Source organism: Thermobia domestica, chromosome 3 (assembly GCF_964235325.1).
Source record: "Thermobia domestica chromosome 3, izTheDome1.hap1.1, whole genome shotgun sequence".
Lineage (NCBI taxonomy): Eukaryota > Metazoa > Arthropoda > Insecta > Zygentoma > Lepismatidae > Thermobia > Thermobia domestica.
In genome coordinates, this window is record NC_137456.1 from 88,744,745 (window position 1) to 88,766,470 (window position 21,726).

General features: G+C 34.2%; 1 protein-coding gene across 3 annotated transcripts in view; it reads left to right on the forward strand.

The window, feature by feature from the left end:
• The window catches only part of Eip63F-1 (Ecdysone-induced protein 63F 1), a 373,190-nt gene that overhangs the window by 331,896 nt on the left and 19,568 nt on the right, over nt 1–21,726 (forward strand). The window contains exon 1 of one of the 3 annotated variants that reach the window (XM_081751262.1): nt 10,735–10,872. The exons of the other annotated variants lie outside the window; for them this stretch is intronic. Coding sequence (XP_081607388.1) covers nt 10,851–10,872 — 22 coding nt within the window. The 5' untranslated portion in view covers nt 10,735–10,850. Of the gene's footprint in view, nt 1–10,734; nt 10,873–21,726 lie in introns of those variants that run through there. 3 annotated transcript variants of the gene reach the window in all.

The window sequence follows — 21,726 nt, forward strand, 5'->3', positions numbered from 1 at the left end:
TCCAGTGATCGATTAACTTGAACATTTCTTAAAATTTCCGTTCTAATGTTATTTTTCATTTACACGGGGTGTTCGGAAATAACTTTGGGAAATGAATTCTCACACAAAAACACTATGCATCATTTCTGAGTTATAGTCCGTATTAAATTGATCGGAACAGTGTTGCCAACGAGAACAACAAATGATCTTTACTTGTCTCGTCTCGATAAATTATCATATCGTTTTGTAGATGTATTTTACCTGGAAAATTTTTTTGTAGTATTTTGCATTTAGTAATAGGAAATTCGAACGCTATACAGAGAGATAGGTGTTGAATAAGTAGCATTAATATATATATATATATCACCCAGATTTCTTCATACTTATACCCAAACGAACATAAAAGTTACGCACAGCACGGAATTACTACTGTAGTAACTTATTTTAGGAGACAAACTTTTGGAGTATATATATATGGAATGTAAAGACACTAATTAAACTTCTTACAGATATGAGTATTTGGGCTCTTGAAGGAAATCACACCGATAAACATTAAAATTTTATCGCTGAAAGCTATGGTAAGAAACTTTCATACTGCTTCACAACCCTGTATACAAGAACTAGTACAATGTATATTAGGAAGGCTTTCCAACCTTAGGTCGTAACGATAAAATTTAAATTTTTACCGATGTGACTTATCTCAAGAGCCGCCATTGGGTATAAGTAATATAACAGAATACAATTAATATAATTTTAGACAAACATAAGAAAAAATATTTAATAAAGAAAGTAGGCTGTCTTACATTTTAATATGGAAAAGAATTTTCTTAACAAAAAAATAACGGAATATCATATAGATAGCTTAAGCAGTTCAATAGTTAAATTATATAATTTAAATAGTTTGACCCTAAACTATTAAATCGTGTAATGATATATGAGGAGGGCTTAAGTTAAGACCTTCATTATTTGTCTAATATATTTATAATAAGGAATTAAATATTCAGAAGGAACACATTTGTATTCAGATGATGATACATTGTATAGGAAATAGAGTACCATTGTAATGTAATAAATTGCAAGATGTGCATTTAAACCATAAATATGGTCGGAGTATATTCTGTAATAACTTCATAACTTTCTGTAAATGTTCATAAATGCTTTATCATTGTATGTACACTCATGTCCAAAATTATTGTCGCATGCCTATAAATATATTTTTTGTAAGAATACAAAAATACTCCCTTAGTTGTATAATTTGATAACGAATTCGCCCAGTATTTCCTATAATGTTAGTATGTGCATAATCGGCAAAGACATGTGTGGCAAATTTCATCTCAAAAGAGCAGTAAATAAGAACTATAAAACAAAAATAAAACTTTCTTGTCCATTTAGTAACATTTTGTTTTACTCATTCTAATTTTCGTATTTATAATTGTTTTTCTATGAAATTTACCTCAAGTATCCATTTCCCGATTATACACATACTATCAGTATTAAAAGTATTCTGCAAAATCATTATCGAATTATATTCTTACAAGAAGACAGTTATAGACATGCGACAATCATTTTGGACATAAGTGTACAATCACTTTATCAATTTATAATTTTCACACACCGAGTCATATAACATTAAAATAGTGTTTGAGATCTAATAAGATTTGGGTGTACTAGTGTTGCTCACAAGACTTGAGAAATTTTTCGTTTCTACTCTCGTTTCGTTGAACAATAGTTGAACAATATAAAATGAGCCACTCCTCAAGAACAAAATGCCACATAGAAGTCGGGTAAAAAGAACATAGTGATTATATTGAGACACGATCCCATTAACGTACTAGCAGATATAAGTGGGCTTTTTTTTTCAGAAGCTTTTATGGATTTCCTTCTGTTTCATGGCTAACATTGTTGCTGTCCTTGTTACACATCCACTGTTGCATTAGTGCAGGACCACCGCATGGGTTTTAAGAGCCCGGGGCGAGAATTCTCAGGCGACCCCAACCCCCTTAGTGTGTTATGAAAAAGAACCAGAGTTTATTCTCTACTCCTAGATTGAAATATGGAATGTAAGATCATAATGTAAGGCAAAAGAAGTTGATATTATGTCAATTTTTTAAAGTGAATGGCTTTTGTAGTTAAAACATAAAAGTTAATGAAAACATGTTTTTGAATTATTAAAATCGAGTGCTATTCTTGTTTATTTTGAACTTTATACACATCAACACAGTAATAGCATAGAATATACAAATAACGATACAAATATTAAATTCTAATATAAAAAGAAACTCTTCTCACAGTGAGCTGGAGAGAGTTCCAGTTGAATAATCCTAGACGATGTTTTACTTTACCTCCTCTGTGTACTAAAACTTCTCAAGTTCTTCTTTTTGCCGACGATCTCAAATTATACTCCAAAGTAAGTTCAATTGATGATTACGTGAAACTTCAACAGGATATACAGAAAGTTCAAGTATGGTGTGATAAGAATAAATTACTTTTGAATGAGTCCAAATATAAATCTGTATCTTCCACCAGGAAAGAAAATCCAATTAACTTCATCTATAGAATAAGTGGCACTTGCTTGTCTACCCCAAATACTACCAAAGATCTAGGAGTTATATTTTATAGCAAATTAACCTTTGCTCAACACGTTGACGCAATAACGAGTAGTGCATATAGCCACTTAGATTTGATTTATAAGACAGGATTTCAACAAAAAAACATTTATAAGGTTATATTTTTCGTATATGAGGTCAAAATTAGAATACTGTTGTACTGTTTGGACACAAAATGTCACTAAATACCCTGATGCAATGAAAAATATAAAGTTTATTTTTTTAAAAATGCTTGCATACAAGAAAACCGGTTTCTACCCAAAGTATTCCTCCATAAAGACTTAGTAACGAATTTTAGTTTAAAACATTAGAAAAAGGAGATGGGTATTTGGTCTGTTATTCTTACATAAATTATTAAACGGTAAAATTGATTGCCCAGAATTAGTTTCAGAAGTGTTATTACATGTCCCAACAGTAAGACTAGAGCAGCAAACACTGGGACATTCTATTGTAGTATAGGAAGAACTAACATATTACACAAGTCTCCTCTGTGGAGAATTGTGCTTCATATAACGAAATGATTAGATTTCAGGTAGTACCTGTATTTAGTAATGTCCGAAAACAAGTTCAAAACAATTGTCAGGCAATAACTTCTGCGTAATTAAACGACGTATATTTGTGTATGTACGTATAACAGTGCATGTTAGATAAGTATGTACACGACACTATAACTGGGCATTAAAACTGTTGTGTTGTCCTTATAAAATAAATAAATAAATTTTACTTAGTCATGGCCCGACCATTATTAAAATATCTGATTTAACATTCATTTTAAAAAAAATCATTTACGAACATAATCTAAATTCCTTCAAATTTGTTGATTTGTCGTCCCGGCGCCCCCTTGGCAGCGGCGCACAAGGCAACCGCCCCGGTCGCCCCGCCCACGCGTCGGCCCTGCATTAGTGGAGTCTATGTTCAAAATAATCACTATGTTCTATTACTGGACCATTGATTCAACATTTTATCTCGGAGTCATGAAACTTTATTTTATTGTTCTAACCAATTTTCAGCTGGCTATAGTTCCGGTATCAATGTTGGCCTACCATTTTTGTCATGCAGAAACGACACATAACAGTTCGAAAATAGTTTTGGGCTTTATCAACGACATAACGAAGAAATGCATAATTTATATCGTTCACTAAACATTGTTATTGTCATCAAGTGTAGGAGGCTCAGATGGATAGGTCATGCAGCCAGAATGGAAAAAAGTAGGAACACTTTCAAACTTTTAACTGGAAGTCCAATCGAAAACGGCCATTAGGAAGACCTAGGCCTAGATGGGAGTACAGTATTAAGATGGATCTCGCAGAAACAGGAATACAAAGTAGAAACCTCCTGGTTCCATAGGCCATAGAGTTAATTTAGTTAGTTAGCAATCAATAATATAAGTCAGTACACGAGTCTAACTCGTAACGCAGTCGCAAGGCACCTCAGATGATCTCATCTAATGTACTTTTGCACTATTAAACTAAGTGCTAAGTGGTAGATATGATGTCAAATGTCTACAAAACAATACATACATTCCAGATTCTAATCGGTAGAAAGAATTTTCCCCTTAGTGACTTTAACACAAAGGCGTTATTTGACGCTGCACGAGGAAAAGGGTTGCCTAGGGTTTGAGATAACTATACATTTTAATCAACAGTACAATAGTATACAAATAAAAAATTGTTAAAATCTACTTATTTCGGAAAATCTTCTCCTCCCATCATCAAGTATAACCTAAAATGATGCTACTGCTTTAACACTGCAAAATTTCGGGAAGTCTGATCTTTTTTTTTTTTTTTTTTTTTTTGTTGTTGTTGTTGTTGTTGTTGAAAATTAATTCCAACAACCGAAAGACAAATTGCCAAGATTATAAGATGTGGACTTACAGTTTAAGATGGAATCAGAAAACCACCATAAGGAGTTCGAATGTTAATATTGTCGAACCGGGTATCAAACCCGGGACCACACACCAAAGAGGCGTGCAGTGCAAAGAACTCTGAAGATAATTGAACATTGATCATTTTTTAAACATAACTTTATAGTTAAGTTGAAATACTGTGAACTGAACAGTTTTTTTTTTCGCCATATTATTATTATTAAAATTTAGCTAAAAGAAGGTCAATTTATATATACACAGCAGATTGAATATAGCTTGGATTTCCAACGTTTTACATTATGATTGCATAGCACAAAATGACCCTTTCTTTTATTTTCGTGATGACGCTCAATAATTTCAAAACAATATTTCCACTTTCCGCTAATCCATTCATCCATCAACAGACTTCAAAATGATGAAACCCAAATGACGAAGTTCTCGTGGTGAAATGTCAAAAGCATATTATATGCACACAGTGCAAATTACGGCTATTCAAAACTTCAATGTAGTAGGTGGTTCATCAATCGCTGTAAGACTACCAGGAAAATACGCATATATCTTGCATAACCATGAACATTCTTTCTATTTCATAACCTCTGTTATAACAGTGAATTCAAGCTGGTCTCTCGCTTACTGGTTTATTAAACTAAAACTAATACAGCATCCAGGCTGAAGATTTTTAACATCGTTAAAAGCGTAGAGAAACATATAAATTACCGTATTTTGGGTACACGTCATAATAATAATAATAATAATAATAATAATAATAATAATAATAATAATAATAATAATAATAATAATAATAATAATAATAATAATAATAATAATAAGGTAGGTGAAATAAAAAAGATTTAAGATATCAGATTAAACTTTTATTCCGTAGGACTCTACATATGGAACAAATTCTAAATGCAGAATAAAATCCTAGATACCCTGTAATACTACGATTATGCTTGACACTAAAACTCATACTGATTGAGGGTCATTATTTTAATATTAATCGTTATTACTATTATCCAAACATATTCGTTGTATTATGCATCATTATCATTAAAATATGTTGTTATGCCAGACCATTTTCCAGTGTTTTGTTGTAATTTTATTATATTTTATGTAAGTTTTCTACTTCTTTAATAGAACATTTATATGCCATTCAGTAATGCGAACTAATCTAAGGGGCAAGTTTGCTTAAAATGCAACACCAAAAATTGCGCATACTTTACTTTCAAAATAGAGCAGGTACTATTTTGTGTCAATTGCATTAAACTTCAGAACTCAACGCCATTAGCGACAACTTGTGGTTAGTATCCTAAACAGTACTTAATCTACCTGCCTGAATAATTTTTTCCGAAGCCAGGTTCTAGCCTATTTACCCTTATTTAACAAAGTAAGGCTACTGAGCGAAGAGAACAGAATAGGGTTGTCAGTTTTTCTTCCTATGGTTCAGAAAAGGATATGCTAAACTGGAAATTATTAAAAGCCGAAGTAGAAGGAGAGGTCCTTAATTAGGATTAGAAATAGCAAGTATTCAAGAACCAGGTGATCTACATTCAATTAAATACAAATTGTTTTATAATGTAATATAGCCGATCCCCTAGGGGACTGAATTCGCTCTAGTAACAACATCTAGTAAGATTCAAAGAGTCTTTGGTTTGAAACGTAGCGCGTAACAATACCGTTTCCTTTTCATTTCATTCATTAATTCGTTGATGCGCCAGAACAAAGGAGCTTGTAAAGGGAAAAGATGAAATAAGGAGAAAAATGGTAGAGATATAAAGAAAAGAGAGGAACGAGTTCTTTCAGAAAATGTAAGTTTAATTAAAACGAGTGAGAAGAATAAAGATATGCCTTATAAAGCGAAATTAATGGCTCCTTTTTATTTCTCATCTCTTAACAACTTCATTTCTGTAACACAATTCAATTAACTTCTAAATACATTTTTCTTTCTTTTCGCCTTCTTTCAGAACAGTTTCTTAACGGCTTTTATTAAGTGAATAAACACATGCACATAAAGAAAAACTGTTTTAACTTTCACTATAATATATTTAGGGTGTTTTTATTCAAATACTGAAGATGTCGTAAGAGAAGGAATTGCAAAGCTTCATTTGTTAAAGTAATACACGACTAAGTTAAATGTAAAAGTACAAATAATTTGTTTGGTATTAGATCTATACTTACGAGAGAAAAGCAGTTACTGTCTCCTATTTCTTTGCAGTAAAAGAAAAGTGTATTTGTTATCTTGAATTATACACTGACCGTCTACTAAATTATGACTACTCCTTGTTCGAAAAGTAGATTCAATCTTGTTTTGACATGAATGTCGTAACGACTTAGACGCACCTCGTTAGTACGAGTGTTCGTGAGTGATGCGTAAACGCCAGTATTTACCAATGCTTAACAAATGTTAGCATGTGGGGTCCGAAGAACTTATATTTACCGCAAACTGCTAAAATTCTGACAAATTTGATAGTAGCTAGTTATTCGTGAAAGCATATCAAGATTAATGTCAACTACACAGGATGACGCAAGGTTGTTTATTGGTACTTACTGATGCAGACTCACAGGTACAGTGTGGTGGCGCCGCTGACTATACCCAATTCAAAAACACATATAGTTGCACGTATTAGGTATTCCAGCAAACACACACTCAGCGTCTCTCACTCCTCCTCACCCATGTTCAACCAGCTGAAGACTCGCCTTTTGCAACGAACATGCAAATTAGACGATGGAAGAAGGTATACTTTTTAATGAGTCACGACTTCATTCCATCCCGTAGATTGGAGTGCATGTTTTATTGGAACACTAGAGACATTAAGACTCTCGTGCATTACATCAGCAGATCAGACCGATGGCTGCGACTGTATAGTTCGGGGTACATTTACTCGGTGCTTTTAGACTAATGTATGACAGATGTTCCGTATCGGTATCTCCGGGCAGACTAGCATGTAGATACAAACCGCTATTGAATGAGGTTTGGGTACAAAACCTCGCGGCCAGAACCTCGCGGCGACAACCTTGCGGAACAAAACCTCGCCTGGCCAAAACCTCGCGGCCCAAAATCTCGCCAGGCCGAAACCTCGCCTGGCCAAAACCTCGCCGCCCAAAACATCGCGGGACAAAATCTCGCCTGGCCAAAACCCCGCCTGGCCAAAACCTCGCCGCCCAAAATCTCGCGGGGCCAAAACCTCGCCTGGCCAAGACCTCGCCACCCAAAACCTCGCGGGCCAAAATCTCGCCGGGCCAAAACCTCGCACCCCAAAATCTCGCCATACCCAAAATCTCGCCTGACCAAAATATAAATGTTCCAACAGATGATAAGGATGACGGTATAAAAGACGCTGTTTCAGAAGAAGTATCACGGGTATTTGACCAAGTCCCACGATACCATATGAAAATTCTATTTCTGTATTAGAGGATTTCAATGTGAAGGTAGGGCGACAGGATGTTTTTAAACTGGTTATAGGGAAAGAAAGTCTGCATAAGGAAAGTAATGACAACTAACGGGGTTAGTTTCGTTAACTTTGGAACATCCAAAAACTTAAAATTTTAACAAAAATCTAATAATATTTATGAAAGTATGAAAGAATATATGAGTTTTTACGACGTCCCTTGATTATGTCCTGTAGGTTAAAGGAGACATAGATGACCAGGATGAAGGAAATGATCGAATAAAGAAAGTGGGAGGAAACGGGAATAACCCGAGAAAGTCCACGCACACGATGTTTTGTATCTTATTATTATTATTATTATTATTATTATTATTATTATTATTATTATTATTATTATTATTTGTAATGTGGAATTGCATATTAAGAAACTCATTGGGTAAATTTTAAAGAAAAGTTTCATTCGCGGCGAGGTTTTGGCCACGCGAGGTTTTGGCCCGGCGAGATTTTGTCCCGCGAGGTTTTGACCGGCGAGATTTCGGGCGGCGATGTTTCGGCCGCGAGATTTTGTCCGTATCCCATTGAATGAGGCACCAAGACAATCCCCAGATACCTTTCAAATGACTGTTATGTCATTACTCGTGTAACTTTCATTTACTCTCTTGCTCCGCCAACGAAAACTCAGAGGCGACTTGCGTACCTCCTAGCCCATTATTCGGTAGTAGAAACGTGGATACTCAAGCAGTTATACGATTCTTCCTGCTGACAATAGAAGAAAATGGTATTTCACAGCGTTGTCACTGTCTCCAGTCTCCAAGAAAGCGAGGATTGCACACAAAGCTGCTAATGGCTGTCGTGTTTAAGAAAAATATAGAGAAACTTACACCATCAGAAAAAATATATAAACTGTAAACTTAATAATTTAAATTAGTTTATAAAGTTCCCTTTTTAATTTTGCAGAGATACTGCGGATAGCCTTTGTAGCCCAGAAAATACTCAACTGCTTCCGAGACAATGACACACCTTAGCTATTGCTCACATTCTGGACATGAATAGTTCAAAGAACACGGTCCAACTTTCATTTACAACAAAAAAACACGGAAGGCATCCTCTTTGGTCTCCAAACTCGCTATAGAACGGCATTTCCGGTGTTCCCAGACAAACCCCACCTCCATCTCATAGATTATTACGAGCAATGATCATACAACGATCGTAATCCAATGATTGGTCTGCGAGTACTTTTTTTTTACTGATAAGTTATTCTGGAGAATATCAAGAAACTATACACTTCAAATATTTCAGAAGGCAACTAAATTACTATTTTAAGAAGCCCAAAGATTCATCGTCACAGAAACAAAAGAAGATTGGAACAAGATCCTTTCCTATCCAATCCAATTCAATAAGTTTTTCTTTTTCTCAATCTCTCTAACGTATACCGTATATCATCCTTCTATGATTTTCTTTACCTACCTAAGGACCCTTTTTCTGTAGGCGTTTCAACTAGAACTCTAAATATACGCCAGGTATATTTTTCCTTCAATGATGTGATTATAGGGTCTAGATTTATCCATATGGTATTTAGTGCTGTATATATACCAATTGTGAAGTGCCTAATCTTCATTGTGTGGTAGTACATAAAATAAACCAGAACATATGGAACGATGCTGAATAGTCCTATTATCTTATCCTAATGCTTTTTTTGCTTCCAACAAACAGGATTTTAATCTGTAAAAAAATGTCAAGATTATAAACTTTTAAAAAAAATGCTTTTTAAAATATCACATCTCAGATCTGTCACTTATTGTAAATTGAATATTCGTTATTAAATGCAACAAAACTGATATGGCTTAACCATCGTTAGAACAAATGTTCTTTAGATGGCTTATAGCAAGGCTTTCTAACCATTTTTGACTAACGACACTCTTTAGAGAACTCTTATAGCATTAAGACATACTTAGGTTAGGTTCTGCATTGTAATTTCAGGTTTTGCTTGGGGAGAGGCAAGGCGATCCACCAATATAGTTGTGTTTTACGTTTTCATTAGTATATGACTACTATTAATTGATATATGTCAAACCCAGAGAAAAATTGTCACTCCTTACTGTAAGAGTCTGACATACTAAAAGTAATACAAAATTAAATATTTTTCTTTTGCTTGTTTTCCGTAAGTGAAAGGATATAATGAAATTCAACTTACCACAATCATAGATAATGTTATTCTACAACAGAAAATATGAACCTGAAGAATTTTCAGTGTTGAGAAAATAACATTTCTCGCAAAATCTAAGTTAAGGCAGCGACTAGAAGAACGAACTCAACTGCATTTGATTACGTATCATGTTGTCTTGCAATGTTATTTAAAAAGTAGTTTAGAGGATACCAAAACAACATGATACGTAATCAAATGAGGTTGAGTTCGTTCCTTTAGTCGCTGCCTTAACTTAGATTTTGGGGGAATTGTTATTCTGGCAACACTGTAATTTCTATGGACTACAACACTGAAAATTCTTCAAGTTTATGTTTTCCGTTGTAGAATAACATCTATGATTGTGGGTAAGTTGCATTTCAATTATCTCCTTTCACTCATGAAAAACAAGCAAAATAAAAATGGTAAATTTTGTATTATATTTAGTATGTCATGCTCTTAAGGGCGTCAGTTGGGGAAGGCAGGGGCAATTGCCCCCTCTGAGTTTGATAAACACATACTTTCTAATAATTGTAGCTACACTAATATACTAATAACAAATGTGAAATTCTTAAATCGGTGGATAATCTTCCTCAGTCCCTTGGCAAAATCTGAAATGAGCATTGTGTTTGTGTAGGTTGCTTAGGTTATAATTGAGTAATAATTGAGTACTGTTGCTGTTGCCTGGTACAGTTTGTCTCAAAATTTTTTTTAAATTTTTATAATCAAGATAATATTTATTTTCTTCAGCTAGATGTGCTAATAATTTCAAAAAGTAATACGTGAAATATTCCTGTGCCTTGAAGAACAATCTATGTGTTCTGTGCCCCATGATTCTTGTAATTTCTATAGGTAAAATTGTGAAATAATGTTTTTAAATTTATAATGGAAGATATTAATATGAGTGTTTTAGGTCTGTGTATCAAGATAATTGTAAGGCATATTTCAAGATTCCTAACTATATTAATTAATGCTAACTTTTCTTTATAAATGTTTTATTTTGTTAAGCTTCAAGACATAAACAACAATGAGATGATAAGAATTTGTTTAATTTTCAGTACTCAGCTAATTGTATTGTATGAACTAAATAGAAAAAAAAATCTGCAAGAGAGGATTTACATAATCTCGAAAATAATTTAATTGAATGTTTAATGGAATGTCTCGCTTCATCCGTAGTGAAAAAAGAACATACTGTGACTTGTTTAAAGTTTTGTTCCCCAGACCGACTGAGAGAAGGAGGAAAATCAGGTGTTCCATTATCAAAGTTCATATTTTATTTCATTTCCTTACCTGATTTTGTTTGATAGTTTCATGTACTTTCAAACAAATTTGATACAATTAAAATAAAAAAACTCGTATATGACATGAGATATAGCATAAACAAATTGCATTACTTTCTCATGATTTTTCTGATCTTATGTATCAAAATGAATAAATGAAAGCTGTATATTGGTAGTAATCCAGTTTAGAATATTAGTAATAAAAATTTCGAGTGCTTGCTCATAAAGTATAATTCGAAAATAGAATTAGCAGTGGTTTAAGGTAGAATTCGATCTATTACTATCGCAATGTTTAAATTTTCAATATTCTCTCACCGAGAATCGAACTCGGGATCCCGTGAACTAAATGAAAGCATGTTATCTACTAGACCAGCGGAAGGACCCTGCTAATTAATTGGATCACTAGAAATTAGAAATTAATTTCTAGGCCGTCGCCATCTATGGTCATTTAGCCCGTTACGTATGAGAGATGACGTCCCTTGGCGAGCACACTATCCAATGAAAGGGAAGGAAAGATGCAGCCTAGGACCATTATGTTTGGTACCATCCCGGCATTTGCCTGATGTGAATGAGGAAAAGCCTCACTCAAAATGGCTGGCCTGAAAAAGCTGTATCACTTTTTCGACCGAGTTTCCTCACCGGGAAACGAACCCAGGACCGCTCTAATTGGATCACTGTATAAATATTAAGTTATATTTTGTATTCTGTATTATTTTTCCTCTCTGTGTTGATATTGTTTGATTTTTTTAACAAAGTTTGTAAACAAATAATTATATTAGCCGTTGTGGGTTAGCGTACAAATAATAATAATAATAATAATAATAATAATAATAATAATAATAATAATAATAATAATAATAATAATAATAAAAGATCCATCTCCTTTTGGACATTAAATTAGCTCTCCAGACAATTTATTCAGAGCTTCCATTTCCTTTCTCTCTTTTTTCATCCATTTCATCTATTTTTTTCTTTTGTTTGTAATCTTTCAAATGAAGAAACCATTATATGGAATGAATCTCTGTCCTCTTCTTCTGCTTCTCTTCTTCCTTTCACTACACATTAATTCTTGTCTATGGATGTGTGTGACCCAGAATTTTTTACCTAATGTTCCTAAAATAATGGAAACTCATTCCTGGAGATAGAAAAGAAATGATAATCTCTTTCCAAATCAGTATTGCATAAAGATATTATTATTATTATTATTATTATTATTATTATTATTATTATTATTATTATTATTATTATTATTATTATTATTATTATTATTATTATTATTACCTAGTTATATCATAAATACTGTCACAAGTTTGAATGTGAATAACACAGTGAGTATTAACACCAAAGCAATTTATTTTGGTCATGTTTTACATCTGACGCACGAATCATTTCTCGAAATGTCCCCCGTTGGCCTTGATGCAGATACGAAGTCTGTCCGATCACTGGTCAATGGCATTACACATTACGTCCATGGGAAAATTGTTCACTGCTCGGGTCAAGGATTGTTTCAGTCTGTCGACAGATGGATGCCGTTTATGGCAGACCTTTGCCTGAAGGACTGCCGAAAGTTTGTAGTCCAACGGGTTAAAGTCCGGGCTGCTAGAAGGCCAATCAGCGGTAGAAATGAAGTCGGGGACGTTCCGTGGCAACCAGTCCTGGGTTGTTTTCGCTTTGTGGCCTGAAGCGGAATCCGGCTGGAAGGTCCACCTTTCTCCAGGGAACATGGTAGCAGACAGTGGTTTAAGTATATGTGTTAGCACTGTGTCCTAGTATACCTTGGCAGATGTTTTAACACCTTGTTCGCAAAAATGCAATTGGGTTGTGCCTGAGTAGCTCACTCGCCACCAAACCATCACTGAGGGAGGATGATGTGCCCTCTGAACCCTTGGAGCTGCTTCAGCAGCTGCAATAGATGACGTGGCATACACACGGTCAGTTTAGGCGTTGTAGGCCTGCTCAATTGTGAACACCTTTTCGTCAGTGAACAGAATCTTTCTGTACAGGTTGTTGGCGTAACGCCGCAACAGTCTCTTTGATTTAAGGACTCTCTGCGACATTAATGTTTGGGTCAGAAAGTGACCAGTCCGCCTCTTATACGCCCGTAGATGTAGGTCACTCCTGAGCACACGAGACGGAATTTCTGTTGATGTTCATCTCAGCAGCCATCACACTTTGTGTTCAAACAGGATTTCTTCGAATTCTTGCTGCGACTGCTTTCTGGACCTGCGGGATTCGTACCGTTCGTGGTCTGCCACTCCTTGCGCGGTCAGCTGCCGTTCCAGTCTCGGTGTATCGCTGTATGGCGCGATACACGAATCTCTTGCTGATTTGTAGGGGTTTGAGGAGGTTGAAAATCTCACCTGCTGTCTTCCCGACCTTGTGCAGTGCAATTACTGCTACACGATTTTCGTAATCGCCCCACTCCATCAGAACTCAGTACAATATCAACGTATGTCATGAACAGTCAAACACACACTACATGCATCTAACGCTTTATACACAGATGGCAGCACTGTGCCACTCCGGATGCCTACAGCGCCTCTCCAAACTTTGTGACAGTATTTATGATATAACTAGGTATTATTATTATTATTATTATTATTATTATTATTATTATTATTATTATATTATTATTATTATTATTATTATTATTATTATTATTATTATTATTATTATTATTATTATTATTATTATTATTATTATTATTATTATTATTCAATAATACTAACTTGAAAAGAAATGATTGTCATTTCTTTGAAATTTTTTTTTTCATTCGAATCAATGAAGGAATGGTGTAGTTAGCACGATGCCTATCTAACAACCGGACACCTCGGCTTCGATCCTCGGTGAAGTGGAATTTATTCCTCGCTTCACTCCAGAGAAATGGGATTCACCAGAGGAAATACTGCGAAGAATATAGGATTGAAGTAAGTGTCAGAATGATTGCAACGAAGTGATCGGTATCAAATATAGAAGTAAAAGGGGAGACAATGGAACAGGTGACTAGTTTCCGATCCTTAAGTAGTACTGTTAGAAAAGAACATGAAACGTGTGAAATAAAAGCAAGGATATGAATGGCAAAAGAAGCATTTAAGAAGAAGAAAAAATGTATTTAGTGATCCTTGAATAAAGAATTAAGGAAACGACTAATCTGAAACATGAATATTATGCAAAAGCGATGAAAAAAGATTGGAAGCTTTTGAAGAGAATTTACTGGGTTGAACGGGAAACGAAAGAGGAAACGTTAGAAATAATACGGAAGAAGAGAACAATTTTAGATGTAATTGAAAAAAAGGAAGAAAAATTGGCTATGTTGGCTGAGAAGAAATTATATCATGCAGGACGTGCTGTATAGTGTGGTGGCAGGAAAAAGAGGAAGAGAGTGAAAGAGGAAAATTCAGAGGTTATGCAGCGCCAAACATTGCAGAATGTCTATGATGGCGAAGATCCAAATACAGTTCGTAGATGCATCCAGCCTCTGTCAAATAATTGGGGGAACTTGTGAGGAGATGGTATAAAGGCAATTGGAGTGAAGCGTCGACCACATTGCCTCCCTAAGCCTTGTCTTCACGCTTCCATGAGATATAACTACCTGTAGGGAAGGCGTAGTTTTACCTTTTTATCTGTATCTTTATTATTATTATTATTATTATTATTATTATTATTATTATTATTATTATTATTATTATTATTATTATTATTATTATTATATACCCTTAGTGGGGCATATAGTGTTAGTACTATGTCCATTATTCCACACAGCAACTCTGGAACGAAAGTAAATTTTTGAATTCTGTTTTTAGAATAGATAGCTAGAGCGGTTTCTTCGAGTGTGATAACGATTAGGTTCCACTCTACCATATGGCATCTGTCAACTCAGATTCGAGACTCCAACCATTACTGTACATTGTGCTGTTGATGTGTGTTTAAAACCACGCCAGTTCAACAATGCTTATTAGAACTAATTGAATTATTCCTTATAACTTCAGGATTAATAATAGCTGTTGGCCTTTATACAGGACCATGCTGCGTCGAAAAGTCATTAAACTTCCGAACTCGCTGAATTCCAGTGTCCGGTAATTAAATCACCAGCACCGAGGTAATCTTGCATGACAAGTTAAATCCTCCTGGAACTCATTTACGCAACTATATTGATATCTTAGATTAATTACAGCTCTGAGAGTTTATTTATAGGGAAAAAGTCAGAAAATTCTCTTTTCTTAATTCAACACTATCTTTCCAATTTCGGTAAAATCTTTTCCTCTTCCTTAAACAATTCCTATGAAACCTTTTTCAACTTTTGGATAATATATACTTTTTTCTTATGTTTTCTGCATTAAATCAATGATAAGTACTTTTTGTATTGTCAGAGAGATTTAATATACTGTACAGGTAGTTCTTTTCTACTTACTACTTGACATTGTGGCCAACCTGTTAAAAAAAAAAAGAGAGAAAATGTTCGTTTCCAGTTGGCGCGAAAGATAGTATAATATTGTTAGTTAACATGAAAAATATCCTGCAGATGGGTTGTTGTCGATATGACGGAAAATCGATATATGGTAAGCCAAAATATGATAATTGATCAACAGTTATCCTTGCCATGGTAGCTGCTTTGTTTAATCCCCCCTCCTTTATATAAAAAAAAAATCAGAGTTTGTGGAAATTTGATGGCTTTACAGAATGTCGCGATTTTCTTTTATTTCCTACACATTAGAATTTAGACAGTAGGTCGCAACAGTACATGACGTATGGGTGGAACATTACTACACATATCAATTTAAGAACTTATTAATTTTATACCCTTCGGCACTACACACTTTATAATTTTCGATAGTGCTGTAATCATACCACTCAGCCATTCAGTTTCTGCTAAATTATTGTAATGCTATAGGCTAATTGTAGTTCGATAATTTCATTATTATTATTAGTTTCACGCAGTGAGACTTCTAAGAGTGTACTGTTAGTACGTAATACCCGTCCGTTACTTTTAAAAGAAAAAGCTATTTTTTAATTTTTTTTTTTTTACAATAGATAGCTAGAGCAATTATCTCGGCTGATTTCGTTAAAAGAATTGATCTACAGAGTGGTCCAAAAGTAGGTATACACCCCTGCATAGATCAAGTATAACATTTTAGTTTATGGGTTCATTTGCTTCGGCTGTTCCGAGCTTTAAGACATAAGTAAAAACACATTAAGAACAAATAATAAAGAAACTAAGTCTACCTGATGGATAACAATAAGAAATGATATTAAATGGAATGAGCTGATCACTATGGCACTGTATACCTACTTTTGAGCCACCTTGTATTTAAAGTTTTCAAGCATAACGGTTAACTTTAACGTACTGTATCGTTTAAAATCCGTGACATTTCCTTGCTTCTATACAACCTGTACAACAGTAAGTCATTGTTGGTTGCCTTTGATAAAAGGATATGTAGATTTTCTTGCTGCAAAAAGTTCATTAGCTTGAAAACAATGCTTATAAGAGAAACACATTTCAACTTCTACAAAATCCATTTAGAGGAGAATTCTTAAAATCTAGTTCGTGTCATCATCTATAGAGAATCAAAATGTTTGTTGTATGCTGTCTTATACTCTCTAACTCTTCCCTAAGATGTGTCCCATAAGCCTCTCCCTCTCTTTCTAAGCTGAATACTGTTTACGAACTTCTTCTATATATGAAAATTAGAGTTTGTGAGGAATTTATCGCATTAGTGCTACACATATATAGAGTGCATACAGAGTTCGAAATAAGAAGCAAGATCACAATTTCTACTCAAGTTTCAGGCTTTTGGCTGTTACTTCTGTGAAATCTTTGAGGTAGGTCGGCGCGCTTAGAAGTATGTAAGCTGCAAATGGAGTCATCAAAGAATAAATTGAATGTATTTTGAAATTGTAGTTACTGGTTAGTTTCAGGAGTTAGAATAGCTTATATGATACATGCGATTTAACCTTTGCTTTACTAAGGGTTAAAATGTACCACTTTCTACCAATGGGTTACTCCCACACATATTTACAGGAAACAAATGTAACTCTGTTAAAATTTATCTTGAGTTTCTTTCAAGTTTAACGTCCCTTTCAGTAGCGAGGCTATATGAGACAGGGCCTACTGATTAACGTGGAATCCGAACCACATGAGCTCCCGCCGGGAAGATTTATCTTGTATCCTAATAAGTGTTTCATTCATGACAAATATAAAATCGTTACACCAACGTAGAAGGGCTGAAATGGATTCTTTTATTAAAATGGAAACTTCACATATTTTCTAGTAACCTAATTTATACTTATCCTAACACTATTTTTCAATATATTTTTCTTAGTTTTGCTACTGAATTTGATTGTTTTCTCAAGGTGCATATGTTACAGTGCTTTTCTGAACTCTGTATATATAATCCGTAATATAGCACGAATATTCCATAATTATTCAAAAATAATCCGTAATATCCCAACAGATATAACTGAGCTACCTTACAGCGTATTTCTTGATCTAAACTAGACAACAATTAGTATATTGAAAATCATACTGATATGTTTGATTCTTATTACATTTAACAACATATAGAAAGAGACCCACTTTTCTCCTAAAATTTTCATTAAAACTTTTCACAGAAACAATCGGAGTAACTGAAATACTCTACTTGGTAGGAGAAGGGTTGATATACTGCAAGCTGAAAGCGTACTTCAGAATTCAGAGAGAATTAAATCTACAACTCTGTTTTTAAAACATGGTTGGGCTTCTAAATTATAAAATTTTCTTTTCTTTTTTCTTTAACGTGCTGAAGTATTATTTTACAGAAGTATAAAACATTATGTTTAGTAGCGTTATTGTTCAATAATTCAGATTTGATTTTTTTTTTTTTTTTTTTTTTTTAATATTGCTTATCGGTTCATCTTGCAACTTGAAACATGGTTATTGTAAGCACAAAATTTAAAGCATAAGGCACTAAAGCAGCCATTGAACTCCCGTCATATCTTTAACTCGAGGAAGCTTGAATAAAATAAAAAGAAATACGATATCAGTTCGTATAGTTAGCGTACTCGAGCTCCACAGGCAACTGTATAAGTAGGCCCTACTGTTTATTTGGCTCGCCACATACTCCCCGTGTCGAGTTTTAAAAGTAATATTAAGCAACGAACTTGAAGAATCTTATGTATCAAAAAATAGTCAGAAAGAGGTTCGAACATACAGGAACGAAAATTGTAATGTATTTTCTATTTCAAAAATAGCTCCAATGGTTTTGCTTATATTTTATAAGTCAATGTATGAAGCATATTAAATGTAATTGTGTGCTTATCTTAAAAAAAAAATGAGTCTATAACGAAATAAAAATTTAAATTGAGTGAGACAGATACTATGTAAAACAGCACTTTTTTCTTTTGAGTATAAGTGTAAGGAGATATTGTTTTTAACAAATCTCCACATTTTCGAAAATATTGTAAAATTTCACTCAAAATTTAATGGTCTAGTCCAGCTGTTTTCAACCTTTTCTGACTGACGACACACTTAACTGAACATCCAGAACACCGCTACACACTCGTTTGATATTTTTATTATAAATAATAATAATAATAATAATAATAATAATAATAATAATAATAATAATAATAATAATAATAATAATAATAATAATAATATATTATTATTATTATTATAATAGTGACACCTATTAGTTTTTGTAATGACTCTGTATAGCACTGAGCTTTATTGCTGCCACTAAAAGTTGTTGACTGGTACAGTCCGTCTCAATTTTAACTAATTATTGTTAAATTCTTCATTATTTTTAAATTCTAAAATTTCGCGACACACCTTAGGGGCCTGCATGACACACCAGTGTGTCACGACACAACGGTTGAGAACCACTGGTCTAGTCTATCTACGTAAATTCTAATTTGTGTATTTAACATTAAGGATCAAAATTAATAAATCACATATAGAGATACCTAAATGCCAAATTATTTTAAAGTTACGAAATTTTCAGTCTGCTTTTTTTAAAAAATTAGCAATATTTTTCCCTGGAGCTCGGGAAGTTTTTGTGGTCGTAGCAACAATGCTTTTGGTCTATCTATTGAAGACGAAGACACCATCTAGCAAGAACGCAATTATCTCGAATGAAACAACAACGACCACGACTTTTGACTTTTGAAGACGTAAGTAAATCTTTCAATGACGTCCAAAGACATCCGGTATCTTTTTCATTTCAGCTTCTTTTCTCTTTCTTATTAAAAACGCTTCCATTTAGACCCCAAATTCAATAAAGGTGTTTTTTTTATATATATATATATATAACGAAGCTGCAATATATATACAGCACACTGCACTGGTTGATTTTAATATGTTCATTATAGATATTACATTATAGACATATTTCATGGCTAATCTACTTTCACAAAAAGCTTTTTTTGCGTTATAGATAGCTTAAAAATCTGTTTACTACGTTATTGTTGGTAAGGTAACCTTGGAGAGGCATTAGGATACAAATTGAATGTGAGCTTTAGTGTACAATATCGGGAATTTATTTGAAACAGTATGTCTTTCCTGTATAGTCACCAGCTAAAAGTGGGTTTTGGGTGACAATAGCTTTTAAAATATTTTCGGTCATCTAAAGACAGTTTTCTCGCTTCGAAAGACAGTAATTCCCCTGAACATTACTGAAATGCTTATTCAAATTCAGTGACGTAACTAGAGGGGCAAACGGAGCTTTGCCCGGGCGCCAAATTGGGAGGGCGCAAAATGGGGCAAATATTTGAGGGAACGGTTTGGTTTGGTTGGTCAGGGAGGCGCTAAGACGAGTTCTTGCCAAGGGCGACAAGTAGTGTATTTGCGTCGCTGTTCAAATTAGTTTATTCGTTGTGGATTACTTAAGAATTACAACATTAGGTAAGGTTTCTAATATTTTAATATTTTATAATATTTTATATAATATTATAATATTTTAATGTTTACTAATGTGAATTTCTTCACGAGTCGACATTTGAAACTACTTTTCTCTTCATTGATACAATCAACTTAGAAAGCTTATTTACTTTGTGCTTACGTCTAGAGAAGAGACTGTACGATTGATTTCCTTTATTATTATTATTATTTACGAGGGTATTTCCAAAAATTTTCAGGCTGTCACTAAAATATCGAGCCACTGATAATAATAAGCCGTTCATGGCGTATAGTGTGATCTATGGAAAAAAAATGTATCAGCTTCAACTGTCTAGTTGCGTTAGTTCGTTGAAGGCAGTCATTTGAATCAGCCGCTGTGCGTTAAGCTTCCATACTGCATGACAATGCTCAAGCCCACACAGCTGTTGTTGCGAAGGCTACAGTGCTAAACTTGGGCTGTATGGTGGATGCTAAATCTCTTTGAAGTGACAGTCTTTCACTTCCGCCTTGGCAATAACAGTCATATGGACTGGAGTATTGCTATACAAAATGCAATCCTAACACACAGCGACTGATCCAAATAAGCCTCCAATAAACTAGGGTAGCTTTCTTCCATAGATGACACTATACGCCATGAACGGCTTCTTATCAATGGCACATTTTAGTGCCAGGCCGCAAACGTATGTTCTTTGTCGGCAACGAAGCTATGTACGAGTTTAAGTACGGTCTTAACTACTTTCGTGTGTTCAATGCTCGTCTATCGAGATCCAAGCACAAAGGCACGCACTTAGGCCATTAGACTAGCAAAGGTGGTTGAAGACTATACGAGATCTGGGCTGGATTTCGAATCATGTGTATCCCCACCAAGAATTGAACGTGGGTCTCCCTCATTAAAGCAAGAATATTAACCATTTTGTCATGAGCGAGCTCAGTAAACTCCGTTCGTAAAACTATATATAAGGATATACCGAGACAATGGGTGCATGTTTGAGATGATTACGGCCTGTAAGCTCTTCTATTGATTACGTTAATCACACTCCGTTTACTAGACTTTTTTGATTCACGAGTACTTTTAAACCCTAGAAGACTTTAATTAATTTTATATCCTCGTACCATGTCACGAAGCTCTAAGGAAACTAAGCGGACCATTCGATATTTTTTAAGTTCGTGTGAGTGTGTGTGGTAAGATCACCCTTATTGCTTGTTTTCTTCTCCACTCTTACTTTCATTCAAGTAGCTCCCCACTTGTCCTCATGATGCTAGATGAACTCAATACGTTGACTCAGTGCTAAAGCGCTCGCCTCTGATGTGAGAAGTCTATCGTTCGATCTCCTACCATAGAAATTTGTGATGGGCAACATCGTGTTTGTGTTTTAAGTATAACAACACATAAATACAGTAACATGTTACACTGAATTATCACTAAAAAAAACTACATACCCGAGTGTTAACCTTCACTATCTGTTTTCATTTAACAAAATTTCTTATGTTCGTTTCTTTTAATCTGATTGTTTTTACAGGTCAACAAACTCTTAAACTTTATTTATCCCTTGG